Source organism: Capricornis sumatraensis, chromosome 3 (assembly GCF_032405125.1).
Source record: "Capricornis sumatraensis isolate serow.1 chromosome 3, serow.2, whole genome shotgun sequence".
Lineage (NCBI taxonomy): Eukaryota > Metazoa > Chordata > Mammalia > Artiodactyla > Bovidae > Capricornis > Capricornis sumatraensis.
In genome coordinates, this window is record NC_091071.1 from 139,713,729 (window position 1) to 139,737,365 (window position 23,637).

At 41.3% G+C, this 23,637-nt stretch overlaps 1 protein-coding gene across 1 annotated transcript in view; it reads left to right on the forward strand.

Annotated features, from left to right (window-relative positions):
* CPO (carboxypeptidase O) overlaps nt 1-22,560 on the forward strand; it is a 32,470-nt gene extending 9,910 nt beyond the window's left edge. Inside the window, exons 2-9 of the mRNA XM_068969606.1 lie at nt 3,248-3,347; nt 5,304-5,405; nt 8,925-9,029; nt 10,141-10,251; nt 11,666-11,756; nt 15,040-15,242; nt 21,395-21,479; nt 22,298-22,560. Coding sequence (XP_068825707.1) covers nt 3,248-3,347; nt 5,304-5,405; nt 8,925-9,029; nt 10,141-10,251; nt 11,666-11,756; nt 15,040-15,242; nt 21,395-21,479; nt 22,298-22,560 — 1,060 coding nt within the window. The remainder of the gene's footprint in view (nt 1-3,247; nt 3,348-5,303; nt 5,406-8,924; nt 9,030-10,140; nt 10,252-11,665; nt 11,757-15,039; nt 15,243-21,394; nt 21,480-22,297) is intronic.
* Nucleotides 22,561-23,637: the final 1,077 nt, after the last annotated feature.

The following is a 23,637-nucleotide window of genomic DNA, read 5'->3' on the forward strand; positions in this document are numbered from 1 at the left end:
AAAACAGAAAGCACCAAGCCCAGATGGGTTCACTGGTGAATTCTATGAAATATTTAAGGAAAAGGTTACATCTCTACAATTTCATCTAAAAAATATAAGCAGAGGGAATACTTTTTAATTCATTCTTTGAGGCCAACCAAATATCAAAACCAGTCAAAGACATCATGAGGGAAAAAACACTATAGATCAATATCTCTCAGGAACATAGATGTAAAAATCCACCACAAAACACTAGCAAATTAAATCCAAAAATGTATGAAATGAATTATACACCAGCCCACTGACTGAATTTATCCCAGATATGCAAGTCTAGTTTAACATTTGATAACCAAATAATGTAATCTATTGTATCAATAGGCTAAAAATTAAAAAACCACATGATCATGTCAGTAGATGCAGGGAAAAAAATTTGAAAAAATCCAATAAATGGTGCTGGAACAATTGGACACACACACACAAAGTGAATCTAGACACAGACCTACGTTCTTTACAAAAATTAACTCAAAATGGATTATAGACCTAAAAATGTAAAATATAAAACCATAAAACTCCTAGAAGATAATGTAGGAGAAAGCCTAGATGAATTTGGGAACAGTGATGATTTTTTAAATACATCACCAAACACGTGAACCATGAAGTAAATAATTGATAACCCGAAGAATTGATGCTTTTGAACTGCGGTGTTGGAGAAGACTCTTGAGAGTCCCTTGGACTGCAAGGAGATCCAACCAGTCCATTCTAAAGGAGATCAGTCCTGGGATTTCTTTGGAAGGACTGATGCTAAAGCTGAAACTCCAATACTTTGGCCACCTCACGCGAAGAGTTGACTCATTGGAAAAGACTCCGATGCTGGGAGGGGTTGGGGGCAGGAGGAGAAGGGGATGACCGAGGATGAGATGGCTGGATGGCATCACGGACTCGATGGACGTGAGTCTGAGTGAACTCCGGGAGTTGGTGATGGACAGGGAGGCCTGGCGTGCTGCAATTCATGGGGTCACAAAGAGTCGGACACGACTGAGCAACTGAACTGAACTGATACTTTATTAAAATTAAAAACTTCTTCAAAAGATAATGTCAAGAGAAGGAGAAGACAAGGCAGAAAGTGAGAGAAGATATTTGTAAAAGACATATCTGATAAAGCACAGGTATCTAAAACACACAAAGAACTCTTTGTTAACAACAACATAGAGACAACCTGATTTTTAAAAGGGACAAAGGACCTGAATGGACACACCTCACCAAAGAAGATACACAGGTGGCAAATAAACATAGGAAACATTGCTGGAGAGAACGCAAAACGGCACAGTCACTTCAGTCACTCCGGAAGACCATTTGGTAGTTTCTTACAAAATTAAACACGCTCTTGCCATGTGATTTAGCAAACATGCTCCGTGGTATGATCCAAATGAATTGAAAACGTACGTCCACAACACAGTGCACACAGCTGTATATGGCAGCTTTACTCATAACTTCCAAAACTTGGAAGCCACCAAGATATCCTTCAGTGGGTGAATGGATGAATAAACTGTGGTAATATAGCCAGCAGAATGTCAGACAGCACTAAAAACCTGCCTGCCAAGGCAGGAGACATAGGAGACCTGGGTTCCATCCTGGGTTGGGACAATCCCATGGAGGAGGGCACAGCAACCCACTCCAGTATTCTTGCCTAGAGAATCCCCAGGGACAGAGGAGCCTGGAGGCTACAGTCCATAGGGTTGCTCCGAGTTGGACACGACTGAAGCGACTTAGCATGCACAAAAAGAAATGAACTGTCAAGCCCTAAAAAGACATAGAAGAAAGTTAAATACATATTACTAAGTGAAGGAAACCAATCTGAAAAGGCCACATGCTGCATGATTCCAACGACATGACATTCTATAAAAGGCAAAACTAAAACTGAAAAGATCAGTGGTTGCCAGGGGTTAGGTGGGAGGGAAAGATGCATAGGCAGATCAGAGAAGATTTCTAGGGCAGTGAAGCTCTTCTGTATGATACTATTAATATAATGGTGGATACACGTCATTAGACATTTGTCCAAATCCATAGAATGTACAACAGCAAGAGTGAACCCTCATGTAACCTATGGACTTTGGGAAATAATGATGTGTCTATATAGGTTTATTATAATAAATAGACTGCTCTGATGTGGGATGTTGGTAATGGGGGAGGTTGTGTGTGTCGGAGGGGGCAGGAAACAGTAAGTGTATAGGAACTCTCAGTATTTTTCATCCAATTTTGCTGTGAACCTAAAACTCCTCTAAAAAACAAAGCTTGTTTTTAAAAAATATAAACCACTACATTAAGATTATTACAACTGTATACAGTATTGTGGTTAATACTTCAGGCTTTTCACTCAGGCTTTTGGAGTTTAAGTCCTAATAACACTTTCCCTGTGACTCAATTTCTTCATTTCTGAAATGAGGGTAATAAGAATACTTTGGGGCTTCCCTGGTGGCTCAGTGATAAAGAATCTACCTGCAAATGCAAGAGATGCATTTTGATCCCTGGTCTGGGAAGATTCTGTGTGGTGTGGAGCAACGAAGCCCGTGTGCCACAACTATTGAACCTATGCTTCAGAACCTGGGAGCTGCAACAAGAGAAGCCGCTGCAATGAGAAACACCAGCACTGCAGCTAGAATGTAGCCCCTGCTCACAGCAACTAGAGAAAGCCCACTTGTAGCAACATAAAGACCCAGTGCAGCCAAAAATAAATAAATAAACTTTTTTTTTTTTTTTTTAAGAGAATACCTTATCTTAGGACTTAACCAGTGGTCCAGTGGCTAAGACTTCATCTTCCAGTTCAGGAAACATGGGTTTGATCCCTGGTCTGGGAACAAAGGTTCCATATGCCTCAGGGTGTGGCAAAAAAAAAGAAAAAGAATACCTCATCTTAGAGTTTTCCAGAAAAGTGAGAGATTTAAAGTGGTTAATCTAATGAATGTCTCACAGTAAGTTTTAGCTCAATAAATCTTATTCTTTCTTTTACAAATTTAAAAAGTGTTCTTATCTACAACATCTTGCTGAATTATCCCAGCCTCCCTGCAAAGTCCCCAACCTGGAGATGAAGAAATGGCAGCTCAGAGGGGCTCAGTGGTACCCACAGTCTCACAGTTTGTAAGCTGCAGAGACGAGACTTGAGGAATAACTTCTGTCCTCAAGGTGCTGTGCATGTTGGTTTTCCCTACTTTTATCATCAACCTTCCAACCTCATGATATCTGGCTTCACGGCTGCTCTTTGTCTTTGCAGATCTCTCACACAACAGAGACAAGAAGTTGTGGGTAAAGTAGTGAGTCCATGGAGGATCCTGGAGATGTATCCTTATAACAGATACCACCCCATGGGGGAGGTAAGCACGGACACATGGGCGGGGGGTTGGTGGTGGTTACAACTGCTTTACGGTGGGCAAGGGATAGTTCACTGTTAATATCTACAGACCAGAGGGCCTCAGAATGAGAAGCTGAGATTTGTCTGTGCACTGAGGTCAAGGGATTCACAAACGTCATCCCGTGACCATCACCATTACAGATACAAATCTAGTGATAGAAATAAAAAGGCAAATCAACAACCAAAAGAAAAAAAAAAGGAAAAGAATGCCCCAATCAGTTTTTCTAGTGTAAACATGGATCAAAATTAAACGTTACTCTTGTTCATCAAGTCTTTTAACTGCTTTAAGTAGGGCAGGATCAGTGTGTATATGGATGCAAAACACGGGTGGAGAAGCCTTCTGATTGAATCCTGTTTAGCTGAAAGGGTGGTATTTCTGGTAGGATACAAGAAACACAGGCAACAGCTCTCAAAAGAAATATTTGTATTGCTATGAAGATATGTTTAGTGCTTTCTGAAACTGGATACAGTAAAAAGTATATATGCATATATGTGGTGTGTGTATGTGATATTATGTAACACTTCTTTTGAAGTATAAATTTCTAAAAATAGAATTACTGGGCTAAACAATCATTTACATATTTTATATAAATGCCCAAATTTCCCTCCAGCCAGGCTTTGCCACTTATTTCCTCAGTCTTGGGGAATATATTAATATTTTCCAGGTTTTTTTTCAAAGAGTACAAGAAAGAATTTACACTTTCTTCTGTAACGTTCACCCCAAAATACTAAAGTCCCTTAGATCTTTTTTTAAAAAACAAGATCCAGTAAGATCCATGAGAAGTGTACATGCTGGTATCAGAGATGAGATATACTTGGCTTGGCTACTTGCTCTGTGACCTTGTCCAAGACATTTAATCTCTTTTTTCCTCAGTTTCCTTATACATGAAAAAGGAATAGCAGTACTTCTCCTGCAGTTGTTTGGTTGTGAGAGTAAATAAAATAGGCTACACTTTTACTGATGAAGCAATAAATAAAATGATAGCTGCAACTGTTATATGCTATTTATATCTCTCCCAGGACTCAGGGCACTGCATCTGATCCAGTCTCATCACAGAAAAGCACATAGTACCCATGTGATGAGTTGTTCATCTCTTCCCTCACTTATTATTACTGTTATAATAATGCATTTTATCCATAGATATTCCATGCTAAGATGAAAGTCAATTGAGACACAGAAATTTGTCTCAGAATTGAGACAAAATCAATTAAAACACAGAAATTTAAATAGAATTTGTTATGCCAAATTAATTATTATCATTTACCATAATTCTTATCATTCAGATAATTCTGCTATACAGAAATTGAATGTGGAGGGTATCATATGCTGAGGACTGTCCTAATATGTCTTATCTTGGTTCATTGCTTATTTCATTCTCCCTTAAAGGACCCTTAAAGGACTTTATTTCATTCTCTCCTTTAAGTTATTAACTTGGTCTTGATTTAGAAATTTCACTGTTCTGTGAAAGGGGCATAACCAGACTCTTCTCCAATTTTGAATCCATGAACATTAACAAAGGATATTTTGGGGATTCAAAGAAGATCCCACAAAATAAACTTATCCTGAAATTTCTGGCATAATTGAGTGCCACAGCAAAGTCCAGAAGTCTGGTGGCTATTTGAAAATTGTGTGATTGGACAATGTTTAAGTAGTGTTATTCTGCATTGTTGAACTTGATCATTCTCAATCATTTATTTGTGAAGTTCAACAGGGTGTCCTAGCCTGGGTGGTAGAGTAGATCTTTAAAGAATATGGGAGAAGGGACAGTTATAATTCATTGGTTTAGTCTTTCATTTGTGTGCTAATGAACAGCCAAGAGTTGAGAGTTCAGTATCTTGATGAAAGAAACAATTTCTTAATTAGAGGCAAGCAAAGGATCTTCTAACTGATAACCTCAGTCCTCCCTGGCTGTTTCAGATCTACCAGTGGATGAGTGAGATAAGGGAGAAGTACACGGAAGTGGTGACGCAGCATTTCCTAGGAATGACTTATGAGAGCCGGCCCATGTATTATTTGAAGGTGAGTGAGAAGGCTGAGAGTTACAGCCTTATCCAAGGATATTTGCTTACTATTCAGGGGCTAGTCAGAAGCACGGACAAGGTTAAAGAGACAGGACCCAGAGATGCTGACTTTTCCACCCTAAACTGGACTTTTAAACTTAACAACTTCTAAATGCTTACATATTAATCATCTGGGTGGAATCATATTCGGAAGTAAAGAGAACTTGGAATGGTTGGGTGACACCTCAGGCCTGCCTGCTCAGTCGCTCAGTCATGTCCAACTCTTTGCAGCCTCATAGACTGTAGCCCATTGGGCTCCTCCGTCCATGGGATTTCAGGCAAGAATACTGGAGTGGGTTGCCATTTCCTTCTCTAGGGAATGCTCCTGACCTAGCAATCGAACCTGCGTTTCTTCAGACTCCTTCATTGGCACTAGGATGCTTTACCACTGTACTACCTAAGGCCCAGAAGTAAGAACTTACTCCTTAGTTTTCTTCCTGCTGGGCCTCACTTGTCCCTGCTAAAACTGAGGAAATTAGAATTGCAGATGGTGGTTGAAAAGGACTTAAGACATTCTGGCTGAGAGGTTTCCAGACTGTGTTCTGTGAAGGCCTGGATGCCTCCAGAGCTCCCACAGTTGGTGGGGTAGGGGCAGGAAGGATGGTCTGCATAAGGGTGAAATCCCCAGTTCACTTTTCACGCTTTTGAGTTTTTACAAAATTGTTTTTTTTAACACATTCAGTTCAGTTGAGTTCAGTCGCTCAGTCGTATCTGACTCTGCCTGGATGGATGTCATGGATGTCGTGCCTCCCTGTCATGGCAGGCCTCTCTGTCCATCACCAACTCCCGGAGTTCACTCAGATTCACGTCCATCAAGTCAGTGATGCCATCCAGCCATCTCATCCTCTGTCGTCCCCTTCTCCTCCTGCCCCCAATCCCTCCCAGCATCAGAGTCTTTTCCAATGAGTCAACTCTTTGCATGAGGTGGCCAAAGTACTGGAGTTTCAGCTTTAGCATCATTCCTTCCAAAGAAATCCCAGGGCTTATCTCCTTCAGAATGGACTGGTTGGATCTCCTTACAGTCCAAGGGACTCTCAAGAGTCTTCTCCAACACCACAGTTCAAAAACATCAATTCTTCAGTGCTCAGCTTTCTTTAACACATTATTTTCCATAAAAATATTTGAATATTATGGACAACATTTATGTTTGGTTCCCTCATTTTCTAATGGAACAAAGACCCAGAGAAGTAAAGTGACTCGTGCAAAGTCACAAAGTCAGACCATAGCATAGCCAGAGGAATAAGCCATTCCCAAAGTTCTCTCCCCCTTCTGCATATGACATAATGAAAAGTGTTTGAGACTGATTAACCACTTTTCCATAGACTCTCAGGTTTGGACCAGTGATTTTTCAATGCTGGTTGCTTAATACTGATGCCTGGGTCCCATTCACAGAGATTCTGAGCTAATTGCTCCAGGATGGGTCCCAGGCATCCCTTGGAAGCTCCCTAGATGATCCTAAGGTACAGGCAGGGTTGATAACTGCTGCACCTGATCAGCGGGTTTTCAAAGGGTGGCCCTGGACCAGCAGCATCAACATTACCTGGGAACTTGTTAGAAATGAACATGCTTGGGCCTAACTGCCGATCTACTGAATCAGAAACTCTGGGGTTGGGCTCAGCAATCTGTGCTTTAACAAGCCCTCCCCCAGGTCATTTTGATGCTCACTCAAGTTTCAGAGGGCTTCCCTGCTCAGATGGTAAAGAATCCACCCACAATGTTGGAGACCTGGGTTCAATCCCTGAGTTGGGAAGATCCCCTGGAGAAGGCATAGCAACCCATTCCAGTATTCTTGCCTGGAGAATCCTCATGGACAGAGGAACCTGGTAGGCTACAGTCCATGAGGTCACAAAGAGTTGGACATGACTGCGCAACTAAGCACACACACGCACAAGTTTCAGGACCACAGTGCATTTCTAACAAGTTCTCAGCTGGTGCTGATATTACTTGCCCAGGACTGCTCTTCAAGAACCACCACCAAAGCAGTTTGGCATTAAAAACTAGCATTATTTGTTTGCTGTCCTCTTACTATTTACTATAGACATGTTATTTTGCGAAGCACATCCTCAAATTTTAGTTACTCACAGTTACAAAAAAGTCTATTGACTTCAAAACAGAATTTACCCAGGAGTTGACTGCTATGTTAAACGTGGGCCACCTACCTATGTGACTTTCCATAGGCTGTCAAGCTGAGCTGAGCTAGCCAAGAAGACATCTAAACATCCTTTGCAAAGGACATCTTTTAAAAAAGAGAATTGGCATGTAATAAGGAGACAATAAAGAAAAACTTATGGTCATATATATATTCATAAAAGAGGGAATTATAAGACAGAATTTAAAGTAAAAGGTAGATTAGGAGCTTTGAAAATGGGTGAGGCTAAAAGGAAAAATTCCTTGAATATGATGAGTTCAAGCCATATATTTCAAAATTTGTAACTTTCTCATAGATACAGAGGGAGAACCTTCATCAGTCCAACTCCCAAGAGCTTTCAATGAACAAGAGTCCAGGACATTTACAGAACAGAACCAGATGTGACTGTTACAAACATGGACATGTTCACAGCTTCTCCACCAAAGAGAATCTGTAATTGCTAGGTTAATCCACAATTGCCCCAAAAGAGGAGGGGATCTCTGTTGTTTCAGTGAGGCTGACCTGATAGACAAGAATGACAAGTGGGAAGAGGAGAAAGAAGACTGGGTCAGCTGGGACTGGAGGAGTCTCTAAAGAAAGAGGAAATTAATGAATTTAATAAGTATTGCAGAACATTGTGTATTTGGATCCTTTCACAGTTTTCAAGAAGTTTAAATGTAGTGCTTGTGTGCATGTTAAGTCACATTAGTTGTGTCTGACTCTTTGCAGCTCTGTGAACTGTAGCCCGCCAGGCTCCTCTGTCCATGTGATTTTCTAGGCAGAAATACTGGAGCGGGTTGCCATTTTCTTCTCCAGGGTATCTTCCCAACCCAGAGATTGACCCGGCATTTCTTATGTCTCCTGCATTGGCTGGGGAGTTCTTTACTGCTAAGCCATTAGAGAAGCCCTTAAATGTAGACTGGGATTCAATTTTACTTCTTTTGATTCTTGAATGTTGCTACTTGTGTACTTTTTGACTCTGAGTGAACTCTATGTGGGAAGGTTTTCTAAGGTTTATAGAGATTTAGCATCACAGTTTGTGGCTTGGAAGTTTTTGCCTTTATTTAAAGTTGGGGAATAATTTAAGGTAAAAGGTAAGACCAGGGAAGACCAGGCTTTGTGTTGGGGACACAGGGGAGTCAGTAAGTTGTCCTAAGAACAATAAGAATGCAAGTGTAACCATAGGAGGGTCATATTGGTGGGTGTCTTTGCCAGCAGCCTTGCCTCATCCTTGAAACCACAGAATGGAGGGAGACAGGTGCCCCTGCGGGGGAAAAATCTAATAATTTGTCACAGTGGCTTGCAATCATAAGCAATTGTTTGATGATGGAACACAAATGTCCCCTCCAGATCAGCCAACCATCCAATAACCCCAAGAAGATTATCTGGATGGACTGTGGAATTCATGCCAGGGAATGGATTGCCCCTGCTTTCTGCCAGTGGTTTGTGAAAGAAGTAAGTGTTTTTAACTTTCTCACAATGGCTAGCTGTGCTTAGGCGCTCAGTCGTGTCTGACTCTTTGCAACCCCATGGACTATAGCCTGCAAGGCTCCTCTGTCCATGGGGATTCTCCAGGCAAGAATACTGGAGTGGGTTGCTATGCACTCCTCTAGGGGATCTTCCCGACCCAGGGACTGAACCCAGGTCTCCCACATCTCCCACATGGCAGGCGGATTCTTTACTGTCTGAGACACCAGGTGGTTAACGACCCTACAAAACACCTGTCACGTCTCGGCTATTTGGAGAGCACGTTTCTTTTCACATGTTGGCAAGGCAGCTCTCCACTGAGCTGCTCCTTCACCTCAAAGTGAATGGAATTCATAAGTAGTTTCACTGAACACTGAGTTAGGTGTTCTCTTGTCTTTATAGTGCACCCCAAATCATTTTTCTTGGAAGGTAAACAAATCTAAATGGAGAAGAAAATACATCTTGGGAGTCAGAGATGAGTTTGAATCCCAGAGCCATCTCTTTCTGATAATCTGGTGCACAATTTCTAACACCAGGACCCCTAGTTTTTCACCTGCATAAAGTGCATGAAATGACTACTTCAGTGCCTGTTGTGTGGATTAAGAGATTAACACATAGAAACTATCAATACCTTGCACCGTGAATTCTCACATATTATCTATACCCCTCCTTAGGGAATAAGACTTTATAATTAATATAAGATACTTTTGTGTCAAGCCTTTTCAGAAGCCCAAACAGGATGACATCCACAAGGAGTAGTTCTCAAAGTGTAGTTCCTAGACCCATAGCATCAACATAACTGGGAACTTATTAAAATGCAAATTCTGGGTTTCCACCTCACTACCTCATACCTAGTGAATTGGGGCTAGGGGTGGAGATGGGGGGGTGTATAGCCAGGTGGGCAGTATGTTAACAAGCCAGACTCCAGGTGATTCTGATGCATGCAGAGGTTTCAGAAAGACCACAGCATTGAACAGGACACTTGAGGCAGGATTGATGGTCAAAGTCCACACTCACAATTAAGCTGAAATTGTCAGAAAATTGAGAGTAAAGATCTCTTCCCAGGATCATTCCAAACATTTTTCTATTAAATGTCCAGATTCTACAGAACTATAAAGACAACTCAAGGATAAGAAGGCTCCTTAAAAACCTGGACTTCTATGTGCTTCCGGTTCTTAACATAGATGGTTACATCTACACTTGGACGACTGTGAGTACATTGAGTTTGGTCCTGGGATGGGTTCATGAACTAGATCTTGATTCAGGTTCATTTTCTGACTTCAGTCACTACAACTATAAAAATGTTTTGTGGTCATTTAAAGGAAGAAACCTCATTTGGGATTAAAATCCACATTTTTAAGTCAACAATCTAAGTTAAGTTTAGGATTGAGGAGGCTGAAGGCCTTTTTTGAACATTTTTGTTTGTTTGTTTTTTGACATATTCCCAGTTTTTCAGCCAGACTTAATGTTTCTTCAACTCTATCTCTTTGACATTTGTGGATTGCCTGTCACCTGATAAAGATTATGTTGGTATAAAATTCCTACACTACCATGTATCCTTAAATCAGTTCTTGAAACATGAGTGGCACAAATAATCTACAAATTCTAACCCAACCTTTATTTTTCCGTGGTGGTCATGTATATGGAGTTGGGGGCAAGGGAACATCTCATAAAATTATCTTTTTTTTTTTTTTTTTTGGCTGTGTTGGGTCTTCGTTGCCTTGTGCAGGCTTTCTCTATTTGCAGTAAGCTTGGGGTACTCTTCATTGCTGTGTGTGGACTTCTCATTGTGCTGGCTTCTTCTGTTGCTGAGCACAGACTCGAGGGTGCACAGGCTCAGTAGCTGTGGAACACAGGCTTAGTTGCTCTGTGGCACGTGGGGGTCTTCCTGACCAGGGATTGAACCCTGCATCAACAAGCAGATTCATATTCACTACACCACCAGGGAAATCCAAGATTTTCATTTAATAGACAACTTTCTCTTTTAAAATGTTTCTAAAGCATACCGCTCCAGAAGTCAGAGCCCCTGTTTCTAGGGAGTATTCATTCCTCCCACTTCTTCCGGCTCCCCCAGACTTTCAAGGGACCCCTTTCTCTGTAACGGCCTCTCTGGCCCAGTATGAATCAAGCCCTTCCCTCCTGGCTTATCTGGTGAAACATGTCTTTATCCCTATCTCTACTCATCAGTTGTCTGCTTCTAGAAATGTGCACAAACCATCTCTGATGCACCTGGAAGAGCCTTTTTCCATCTGCCAAGCCATTTCTCTTTCATTATTAATCACTTGGACCTTAAACAAAATGACTCTCTGAAGCTTTTCCTGATTAAGCAGATCACATCCACCAGGCACTATTAATCTGCCCATGAGGGAGAGGCCAAATTACCCCTGCAAAGTGATGGTTTACACACATGTGCACTTAGGGTTGTACAGATGTTCCTGTTATTGGGGGTTACTAACCCATCTGGGGGACTAAAAATTAAATTCACTAGCTTCATAATATTGAGGCAGGTTCTTCCAAACAATCCTAGGAACTATTTTTCATGTTCAAGGACCACCCATCATCACTAACACTGTGATTTATGAGACCTTAGAATGACAACATCCCTGTTTGTTTCCCTGTTACAGGATCGGCTTTGGAGGAAATCCCGTTCATCCCATAATAATGGCACGTGTTTTGGAACAGATCTCAATCGAAACTTTGATGCATCCTGGTGTAGTAAGTACATGCTTACTAAGTACATCATTAGTAAGTAGATGAATAACAAAAAAAAAACAAAAAACAAAAAAATGGAGCAGAGAAGCCAGGAAAAAGGTGCATTACTGGAGTTAGTACTATTTATATATGCAACTTTTGAAATAAACATCTAATTTTGTATAGCTTTCTGGACTTCCTGATCAGTGCTACTCTGTCTAAAGAGATGATATTATCTATGCAGTAAGAACAGCAACACTCATCTGCAGGACTCATTTCAAGTGAGATTGCCTAAAAAAAGGGCAACGATGACTTTGATCAGTGTGAATATGTTTGAAACCCATCACTTTGTTTTAAAATATATTGTTCAGTCACTAAGTCATGTCTGACTCTTTGTGACCCTGTGGACTGCAGCATGCCAGGCTTCCATGACCTACACTATCTCCCAGAGTTTGTTCAAACACATGTCCGTTGAGTCAATGATGCCATCCAACCATCTCATCCTCTGTTGCACCCTTCCCCTCCTGCCCTCAGTTTTTCCTAGCATCAGAGTCTTTTCCAATGAGTCAGGTCTTCACATGAGGTGGCCAAAGTATTGAGCTTCAGCTTCAGCATCAGTCCTTCCACTGAAAATTCAGGATTTGTTTCCTTTAGAATTGACTGGTTTGATCTCCTTGCTGTCCAAGGAACTCTCAAGAGTCTTCTCCAGCACCACAATTTGAATGCATCAATTCTTTGGTGCTCAGCCTTCTTTATTGTCCAACTCTCACATCTGTACATGACTATTGGAAAAACCACAGCTTTGACTATATGGACCTTTGTTGACAAAGTGATGTCTCTGCTTTTTAATACACTGTCTAGGTTTGTTATACCTTTTCTTCCCAGGAGCAAGTGTCTTTTAATTTCTTGGCTGCAGTCAGCATCCACAGTGATTTTGAAGCCCAAGAAAATAGTCTGTCCCTGTTCCCATTGTTTCCCCATCTATTTGCCATAAAGTGATGGGGCCGGATGCCATGATCTTGGTTTTTTGAATGTTGAGTTTTAAGCCAGCTTCTTCACTTTCCTTTTTCACTTTCATCAAGGACCTCTTTATGAACTGTTACAAAGAAAAGTCAGAGAATTATCCTTGCAGATATTTTTTATAGCATGAGGGCAGAACAAGACAAACATTTTCTTCTCATCAAGGCATTTTCATGTTTCTGAATCTGAACAGACTCAATAGATTGGAAGCAAATAGAAACAAAGACGGATAAGAGCAGTCTGGTTAAAAACCAGATGACAAAGGTTCAGATTCAGTGGCTGTGTGTGTGATCTTGGAAAAATTGCTCTCTCAGCTTTAGTTTTCTCTTTTTTAAAAATGTGGCTCAACATAATACCATCTTATCAGGAGGTTGTCATGGGGATTCAATAAGATGTATCAACCCGAAAAATATTCACAACCTAAAAGTTGAGAATTGTGTTTTATTCGGTGAGAATTTTTAGGACTTCAAGCTTGGGAGACAGTGTATGAAGTGACCTTGAGAGAACTACTCTGAGCAGGTGAGGAGAAAGTCAGGTTTATGTAGAGTTTCACAATAAAGAGCAGGTGGTCTGAAGGTCAAAATATCATTGTTAATGAGAAAAACCAGATATACCGAGATAAGGAATTTAACCCTTTCTGTGTATGGGAAGATGCAAGAGTCGGGACCGAAACCATTCCTTTGATAATGCACCTCAGCTCTCTGGGGCCAGTATTGTCTGTTTTTCACCTCCTGAACTTCCTTGGGGCTCACTGCAGAGAGTGGCTGCATTTTGATGGCTGCTAGATGGCAAGTATTCTTCTCTTTCCCGAGTTCCCTTAGGGCTCAGCTCACATTGGAGGGCTGCAATTGGTGATGACTATGATATCCTTGTTTACTGATATGGCAGAAAATATCCCATTTCTCAATATCAATAACCTCAGATATGCAGATGACACCACCCTTATGGCAGAAAGTGAAGAGGAACTCAAAAGCCTCTTGATGAAAGTGAAAGTGGAGAGTGAAAAAGATGGCTTAAAGCTCAACATTCAGAAAACTAAGATCATGGCATCCGGTCCCATCACTTCATGGGAAATAGATGGGGAAACAATGGAAACAGTGTCAGACTTTATTTTGGGGGGCTCCCAAATCACTGCAGATGGTGACTGCAGCCATGAAATTAAAAGACGCTTACTCCTTGGAAGAAAAGTTATGACCAACCTAGATAGCATATTGAAAAGCAGAGACATTACTTTGCCGACTAAGGTCCGTCTAGTCAAGGCTATGGTTTTTCCTGTGGTCATGTATGGATGTGAGAGTTGGACTGTGAAGAAAGCTGAGTGCAGAAGAATTGATACGTTTGAACTGTGGTGTTGGAGAAGACTCTTGAGAGTCCCTTGGACTGCAAGGAGATCCAACCAGTCCATTCTGAAGGAGATTAGCCCTCGGATTTCTTTGGAAGGAATGATGCTAAAGCTGAAGCTCCAGTACTTTGGCCACCTCATGCGAAGAGTTGACTCACTGGAAAAGACTCCGATGCTGGGAGGGATTGGTGGCAGGAGGAGAAGAGGACGACAGAGGATGAGATGGCTAGATGGTATCACGGACTTGATGGATGCGAGTCTGAGTGAACTCCTGGAGTTGGTGATGGACAGGGAGGCCTGGTGTGCTGCGATTCATGGGGTCACAAAGAGTCGGACACAACTGAGTGACTGAACTGAACTGAACTGATCCCATTTCTCAGATGTCTTACAGGAGGGGCTGAGCACAGTGCCCAAAATGGAAAAGGTGCTCTGTTGATGGTCCTTATTATTACTGGTGAGGACAACTGACTGAAAATAACTGTTTTTCTATCCTTGCAAAATAGCTCTAGAGAGACTCATGCCAGTAAAACAGCAAGAGAGACACCTAGGACAATAAGACTATGACAGAGGCTGACCCTGGAACCCAAGAACTGGTTCCCAAGCATTTGTTTCAGGGTTCACCAAAAATTTAAGTGAAAGTGCTGAAAATGCTTTTCCTTTTTGCATCTTCCTTCCCCAGCCACATAAGCAGGGAGTTTGCTTCTAAATCTGAACATCAGCCCTCCTGCCTTTCTGTGCTCCTCCTTAAATGACTTATTTAACCAGGACAAACTTAGACAAGCAAAGGCAAGCCTTGATTCCACCCACAGATGCCCTGAGTAAGAGTGATTTCTCGCAACCCCCACCCCTCCTTCCCCCGCCGTCCGCCGTCGATCTCAACCTCCACCCAGGTCAGTGCTAAACGAAGACCATGATGCCTTCCTTGGGGTTTCCTGTATATTTCAGGTATCGGTGCATCTCACAACTGTGAAAGTTTAACATTTTGTGGAACGGGGCCCATGTCTGAACCAGAGACGAAAGCTGTTTCCGGCTTTATCGAGAGCAAGAAGGAGAACATTGCCTGCTTCCTGACTATGCACTCTTATGGGCAGCTCCTTCTCGTGCCTTACGGCTACACCACAAATAAATCAAATAACCATGAAGAACTGGTAAGCCATACACGGTGCCGGAGCCCTGAGAATCCTCTGCCTTCCTTTACCCCTCGTTTCCTTTAGTAGGATTTTGGCTCCAGCCCTGCTTTTGTCCCCTCTGCTTTTCCTTATTTTCTTTCTCCCGCTTTTCTCACCTTGCCAGACGCCTGCTGGGAAGACTTCAGGTTAAATGCTGCTTTACCCACGTTAATTAACTACCTGTTTCGAAAAGTGTCAAGTTGGGAGACATCTTAGGTATTCGTGTATAATATAAATGAGATGATTATGTTAATAATCTGTAGGAATGTGCTTTCATTTCTGTAAATTCTCTTGAAGCTCAGTTCAGCAATTATAGCTTCTGAACCGTGCTTTAAAGAACTTGCCAGCTGTTAGTGGAATATGGCATATCTAAAATAACATGGCTAAATAATATCTGCTCTCTTCTCTGCTCAACACAATGCTTTATTTCTTCCTGAATTCTGCCTCTAGTTTTTGCCTAGGAATATTTGTAAGGGGAAGTGCCAGTGGAATTCAAGCCGGGGCAGGGAAATTCTGCTTTGTCGTATCTGAGGTCCTTTTCTGAAGCTCTGTTTACCCAAGCCCTGGTGCGCAGAATTGCTGGAAAGTACTGGGCTCTCTCGCCCTTTTGTGAACCTGAGAACAATAGACATAAGTCAAAGAAAAGGTCAATTTAGAATTGTTGTACTATTTGTTATCTTTTCCTAAAATTTATTTTTTCATTTTTAATTGTGGTAGAATCAATATAACATAAAATTTACTATCTTAACCATTTTTAGGTGGACAGGTCAGTAGTTACGTATATTCACATTTGGTGCAACCAATCTTCAAAACTTTCACCTTGCATCATCAAATATCTCTACCTGTCAAACAACAACTCTGGATCCACCTTGTCTCTGGCAACCACCATTCTACTCTCTGCCTCCTGAGTTTGACTACTCTAGGTAGCTCATATAAGTGGAATCTTACAGCATCTGTCCTTTTGGTGACTGGATTATTTCACTTAGCATAATATCTTCACGCTTCATACATGTTGTACCATGTGTCTGAAGTTCTCTTTTCAAGGCTGACTTATATTCCATTGTATGTATGTACCACATTTTCTTTACCAATTCATCAATCAATGGGCGATTGAATTGTTTCCATCTGTCACCTATTGCAAATAATGCAGCTATGAACACAAGAGTACAAATATCTCCTTGAGATCCTGCTTTCAATTCAGAATCTGCCTGCAATGCAGGAGACACAGGAGATGCAGTTTCGATCCCTGGATCAGGAAGATCCCCTGGAGGAGAAAATGGCAACCTGCTCTTGTATTCTTGCCTGGAAAACTCCATGGACAGAGGAGCCTGGCAAGCTACAATCCATGGGGTCACAAAGAGTCAGACATGACTGAGCATATGGCACATCCAGGAGTAGAATTGCTGAATCGTGTTGTAATTCTAGCTTCAACTTTTTGAGGAACCATCATTTCCAGAGCAAGTACAGCATTTTCCATTCCCTCCAATAGTGAATAAGAGTTCCAATTTCTCCACATTCTCACCAACACTTGTTATTTTCTGTATACCCTTTAAAAATATTTTTTAAACAAGTTTCTCATTATCAATGGATGCTGGGCTGGATGGGGGCCTGGCTTGCTCTCTTCTTAAAATCTTAGAAGGCTGGTGGCCCACTGACTGTCATTCCTCTTGTCTGTCTCCCCCTGTAACATCACTTATAAAACGCATGTCTGGGCACTAATAAAAACCCACTATAGATCTTTGCTGAGGGGAATACCTCCTCCAGTAGTCAGAAATATCCAACAGTACCCCAGTGTCTTTCCACAATTGTTTTTGGGCATTTGTACTACCTGATTATTTTGTACGAGGTAGAAATAACGTTTACTTGGAACTTTAAAAATTACAAGGAGGTTTTATGGCCCTTATCTGATCCTCATGACAATATAGTAAGCTCACTTTGGAGATGCAAAAGTTAAGACCTTGAGTTAGTAGTATTTCTAAAATCCCTGTAGATGGTAAATGGTGGAGTCTGAGTTGGAGCTCACGTCTTCAGATTCCAAGCGTTACATTCATCAGGCCACCAGACACTGCCTCTCCTCTCCACTTAAGAAGGGTTTGCAACTTCTGGAAGCTGTCATTGACTTTGATGCCTGGGCCACCGTGTTCTATATATTCTCCTTAATTCTGTGCCCCAGAAATTCTATTTCTTCAGTAAGGCAGTGAAAGAGGGATTTCAGTCAAGAAGCCCAGACCCCTCCTTATCTCCCAGTTCCTGTGATATTTGCCGTTGTTGTTGTTTAGTCACTCGGTTGTTTCTGACTCTTTGTCAGAAACATGGAGACGACAGGCTTCACTGTCTCCCAGAGTTTGCTCAAACTCATGTCCATTGAGTCAATGATTCTATCCAACCATCTCGCTGTGGGTATTTGATTTCTTCTTAAAAGATTCTATGACAAATATGAATGAACCACCACAGGCAGGCCATTATAGATCTTTGATGGGACAGGTCTTCTACCAGCAAATAAGAAAAAAAGAGGCTCATATATCCCAGTATTTTTCTAGGTAATTTCATTCCCTTTTTTGGTCCAGGAAAACAGATACTACATCTCCATGTTGCAAGGTTTGCATTCAAAGTTCACAGGGTCTTGGGCTATTGAGGGCTGTCTCCTTAGAACCCTCTGACCACAGTGTGGGTACTGACTTTACCACTAATGGAAGGTGGAACTCTAAGATGAGAATTACTGGCAATCCTTAATACTCTATGTAGAGACTGGAAAATTGAATTGACAAAGATTGCTTCACTTCTGTGTCTCTTACAGTATCAGGTGTTGAAAAGTTAGCATAACATTCATCACTAAGACTTCTCCATAAAAAGACTGAAAATGTTGCCACCATGTGTCAAACTCATTGAAGCTAGTTAGCAGTGTTTTTAGGTTCTCAGTGGTAAGCTTTGAGAGAGCACACAAAGACAGAATCACACCAACTGTTCCAGGAGTGTTCCATTTCTGGTATATTTACAACCACCAGAGACTAGTAATTAATCTCTATGTATTTACAAAATGAAAAATTTGTATAAATCATGATAAATATTATACTGCGTGATAGACAACTTGGCAATCACTAAGTAGGGGAAATAGAACTATATATAGCCTCATTTGAAACTTCTCTGGAAATTAGAATAGCTATAAGAAGTCTAATGTTTCGAATGCTGACATTCTTTCCATTTGAACTCTTTCCATATCAACCCCTGTATCCCATTCCAAGCTCCATCCTCCCACACAGATGCCAGGGCCTTAATCAATCTTGTTGAGTGCTTGCCTGTGAATATATGCCTACAGGAAACTTTCTGGGCCCAGGAAAGAAGTTATTAAGCATGCATGAGGTCTTTAACAATGTAAATTACACACTACTAGCAAAGAGATTTTTTATTATTTTGACTAGAAGGAAACTTTAGGCTGCGAAGAAGGACAGCAGAGGAATTGGCTCTCTATGGCCTTGCAGTATAGTGTTGAAAGGAGGCAGAAGAATAATCAGGAGGTCGACCCCTAGAGATAGGGAAATTTAGGGAAATCATTTCATCTTTTCAGAAAGGACCAAACTCATAAGCTAAGTATCACAGCTGTGTGCTTCTCATAGATATTATATTTCCTATTCCTATCTACTTATCCATTGTAATCCCTGGTGAAATCATTTAAAAAATCACAAGTTCTTTTGTCAATGAAGAAAAGGAAACTGGAAAAGACTCTTTCCCACCCAATAGGCAGGATTTAAGGAGACGGAACTATATAAAATTAAGTTTGGCCATGAGAAGAAAGAATCTTGGTCTGGAGTGAGTTTCAAGAAATAAAAAAATGAGTGCAAGAACCCATCTGAATAGAAAATGTAGCCTGGAGCTGCTTCATGCAAACCAAATAACGGTTAAGACCCCACATGGACAAGTTAGCAGAGTTTCTTTCAAAGAAACACAGATACACATGGGAATTAAGAATAATTAAAAGCAATTCATATCTCTACCAGAGACTCCCAAAGAACTACAAAAAGGAGTGAGCTGCTAAATTTTAGCAACTCTTTCTCCAGGGTGCGTGTTTTAATTTCACTCACTCACGGCAACTACCCTGAACCCTTCCTTTCTCTCTACTCTTCTTTCTGATTTCCTTAATGGAATTTTTCTCTCCAAAAATTGCCTCCCTGACTCTCTTCTCCTTCTTATAATTTCCTCTTCTTTCTGCAGACAGCTCTTGTACCCCTTTCCAGAGGCTTCTCTGGTGGCTCAGGGGTAAAGAACCTGCCTGCCCAATGAAGGAGACAAGTGTCCAATCCCTGGGTCAGGAAGATCCCCTGGAGAAGGAAATGGCAATCCACTCCAGTTATTCTTGCCTGAGAAATCCCATGGACAGAGGAGCCTGGTGGGTCACAAAGAGTCACACATGATTTAGCGATTGAACAACAAAAACAACAACTTCTTTCCAGGGTAAGTGATTAAAACCAGATTTATTCCTTGCAATTATTTAACCCTTCCTACCCATCAAATCTGTTCTGGAGACAGAAACAGGAACTAGGAACCAGGAACTAGGGCAGATGTAGAATCTTTCAGGAAGAGAGAGAGAATGTAAAACTCAGTAGTGAGAGGAGAGGAGGCAAAAAGCTTGCAAATATGTTCAATTTGAAGTTCTAAGTCCTACCATTGCTGCATGGAACCCTACCACCACTTATTACCTCTCGTGCTTTTCATTTTGAATGTCACTGTGCCTGAATCCACTTTACCTGAACACCACACGGTCACACATTAGGATTCAGGGGGACAGTACAGGAGCAGGAAAAAAACAAAAGCAGAATCTAGAACAAGATCTGTCACTGGTCAAGGGAAGAAGTACGGGAACTGATGCTCCTGAAAATGTAGTCTGGCTGCCCTAAGGGATGAAGGAATGGTGGATCCAGGTAGGTGGTGGCTAAGGGTGTTTTCACGATGTCTTGTGTAGAACCCAAGGGGAAGTAGTGAGGTGAGTCATCAGGTGACTAGAATATAGCACTAGGGAATCTAGGGTGGGGAATACTTAGGCTGTCAGTAGGGCATGAAAGGAGATTTATTACATGGTCAGTAAACACAGCCAATACAGTTAGACTTCAGTTAGTGTTTCTGATCTCAGGAAAGGGTCTTCAGAGAGCAAGGCTGAGACCTTAGACATCATCTAGTTCTGAAGGGTTTCCAGTGCAGTCAGGGGACATGGTGATAGGTACGGAGAAGGGTGTCTTTTCCTGTTCTGAAAATCTATGAGCTTGTGAAAGATAAATACATTTAAAGATAAATAAGAGGGAAGCAATAAGAGGAGTATGAAGAAAGGGCTATGTAAGAAAAAAAAAGGGGGGGAGAGATAATCTAGTCATGATGCTCAAGAAAGACCTACAGAGAACTTGGCACTTGAGGTTTTGAGGTGGTGCAGAATTTCAACAGAGATAAGAAATGAGACATCCCAGGTACAGGGCGTATTTTGAGAAAATGCAGAGAGGCTGAGGGACATGGGGCACATCTGGGGAACTGTGGGAGAACTGGAGTTTGACTATAATCTAGGGTGGGATCAAGAAAATATGATGCTGGAAAGGTGGGGTTAGGTCCTTATTGTAGAGAATCTGAAAACTACACTGAGCAGTGTACCCTAATGCAGTGGGCAACCAAGAGTCAGTGAGGGTTTTCAGCAGGATCATGATCATGGTCCTGCTTTACAAAATTTCACCCTGAAGTCAGGGAGATCAGCTGGGATTAAGGATTAGTGAGAGGAAGGAAAATTCATTAGAAGATGACAATAGTCCATTTCAGAGTTAATAAAACTGAAATAGAGTGATGATGTTAGACGTGCAACTTGGTGATTATTTGAGAGAAGAGTCAAAGATGCTTGTCGGAATTTACATATGGGGCTCGTGATAAGACAAAATGATGAAAATCAAAACAGCCTTATTAGTGGAGGAGATGATGAAACTGGATTTGAGTATATTGAGTCTGAAGTATCAGCAGATGACCCAGGTATAGGTGTTCAGTGGGAAGTTAGAAAGATGGTCTGGAACTCAGAGGATGGATTTGGACAAAATAGCAAACCCTCTGGATTGTTAGATTTATTTTTAACACCAGATATCTGTCTCTGCATTTCCCACCTACAGATCCAAGTTGGACAGAAGGCAGCAAATGCATTGAAAGCAAAGCATGGAACCAATTATAGAGTTGGATCGAGTGCAGATATTTTATGTAAGTATCTTTTTTTTTTTTTTGCTTCTTCAATAGTATCTAAGGCACAAAAGAAATCAGTGGACTTTGGAGTGGGGTGGGGTGGACAGGATAAAAGCGTTCCATGGATCAACAGGAAGTTGTACAAATCAAAATGATCAAGGATAAAAGGCAGTCTGTACTAATCCAGAATTGTGCTCTCTAGGGATAAGGTGCAAGCTAACTAAGGGTAAAAATTAATACACTGGCTCAGATCAGTACTCCCTCTGGCTTCAGTTATAAAAGCTAGCCATGAGAAGGTACAGGAGTTAACAGGAAAGACCATTTCCAATGACCCTTGATCAGTTGATTTAGTTCCCAGAGGACCATCAGGCTAAGAAAGCAAAAGAGGTGGGGCCTGGAGTTTTTTTTTTTTTTTAAAGACAATTTAGTTGAAAGAACCGTGCATTGCTTTCCCAATCCCCAGCTACCACCTCCTCCAAGCACTGAAGAATCAACAAGATGATATTCTCCTAATATTTGTCCTATAGGTCATTTTGTTTCTGTCCTTGATATGTCAGTTGACTCTTACTGTCTAATATCAATTGTCTTGTCTTTGATTCAGCTGAGAAATTTTAACTAAACCTCTGTTAGGTGCTAGGCATAATGCCAGGTATTGTGGGAATGGTAAGTGGAGACAGAAGCAGAAAATACCACAGAGAGGAAGAAGGCAGCTGTCCATAGATCCTAATATGAAAGAGTTGATTTTGCTAGGCTGAACCTTTAGTCCCTTAAATGGCTATAGAAATCTATCTTTTCCCAGGGTAACTTCTAACTCTGCCTCCATGTTGTATTTGTAGATGCTACATCAGGATCCTCGAGAGACTGGGCTCGGGACATTGGGATCCCCTTTTCATACACATTTGAACTGAGGGACAATGGTACCTATGGATTTGTCCTGCCAGAAACTCAGATTCAGGCCACTTGTGAGGAAACCATGGAGGCTGTGCTTTCAGTCCTGGATGATGTATATGAGAAATACTGGTACACAAACAGTGCCATAAAGGCAAAATCTACTGCTCTCGTGCTGAGCTTGCTGATGTCCTTCATGTCTCTTCTCTAAGTGCATCCTACCCAGGCCTGCTCAGCCCCAGTGACATGGAAATGGCTGCCCAAAAGGTGCTTTTGCAACTATGGAGAAATCAAATAATTTAACTAGAAATACTTTCAATAAAGATGAATCAGCTTTGTATTTTCGTGTTTGTTCTGCTGTAATTAATTTTTATTACTCTAAAAGAGTATAATATTAGTTATTGGTACAGTAATGCTACAACTGAAAGTCACTCAGTCAGGTAAAACCCTTTGCAACCCCATGGACTATATAGTCCATGGAATTCTCCAGGCCAGAATACTGAAGTGGGCAGCCTTTCCCTTCTCCAGGGGATCTTCCCAACCCAGGGATCAAACCCAGGTCTCCTGCATTGCAGGCAGATTCTTTACCAGGTACCACTCTACAATTCAGTGGTTCACACATCTATAGGTTGTCTAGGAAGCTCTGATCTTGCCTGTGCTCACAGAAACTGATCTGTGGTCAGTTTCAAGGCAGCTGCCTCAGGGTCTGGAAAGCTTTTTCCCATCTAAATTCTTTGAAAATTTTGCTGTGCCTTTGACCCAAGTTTACTCTTAATTTTATGTAACTGTGTTAGTAGCAGCAGTCAGAAGATAAAGTTATATAATTTCTCTATAGCTGTTGCTTGTTTTACTTATTTATTTAATATTTTACTTATTAAAAAAATTTTTTTGAGAATCTACAATGTACATTTTGCCAGGCTCTGGGTTTACAATGGTGAATAAAGTGGACATGGTCCCTGTTCTTGTAGAATTTCTGTTCCAATGGGTGAGATTGAGTGGAATGGACAGCATTGCTTACCAGGCAAATCTCCTTTCTGGAGAGCCATTATAATCAAGAACACAAATATATAAACTAACCATAGCAGCTTGTAGCAGGGGCTAGGAAAGAAATAAAGAGTAAGTAGAGAGGTAAGTAAGGGCCAGATTGTATGTTTCCAGGTACACAGCCATTTAATGGTGCCATCTTGTCCATAACACTTTACATGCTCTTCAGGTAGCACCTATGACTGTCATTTCCTATGTATCTCTATGTGACCCCTTGAAATGATGCTAAGCACTTGTCAGGCTT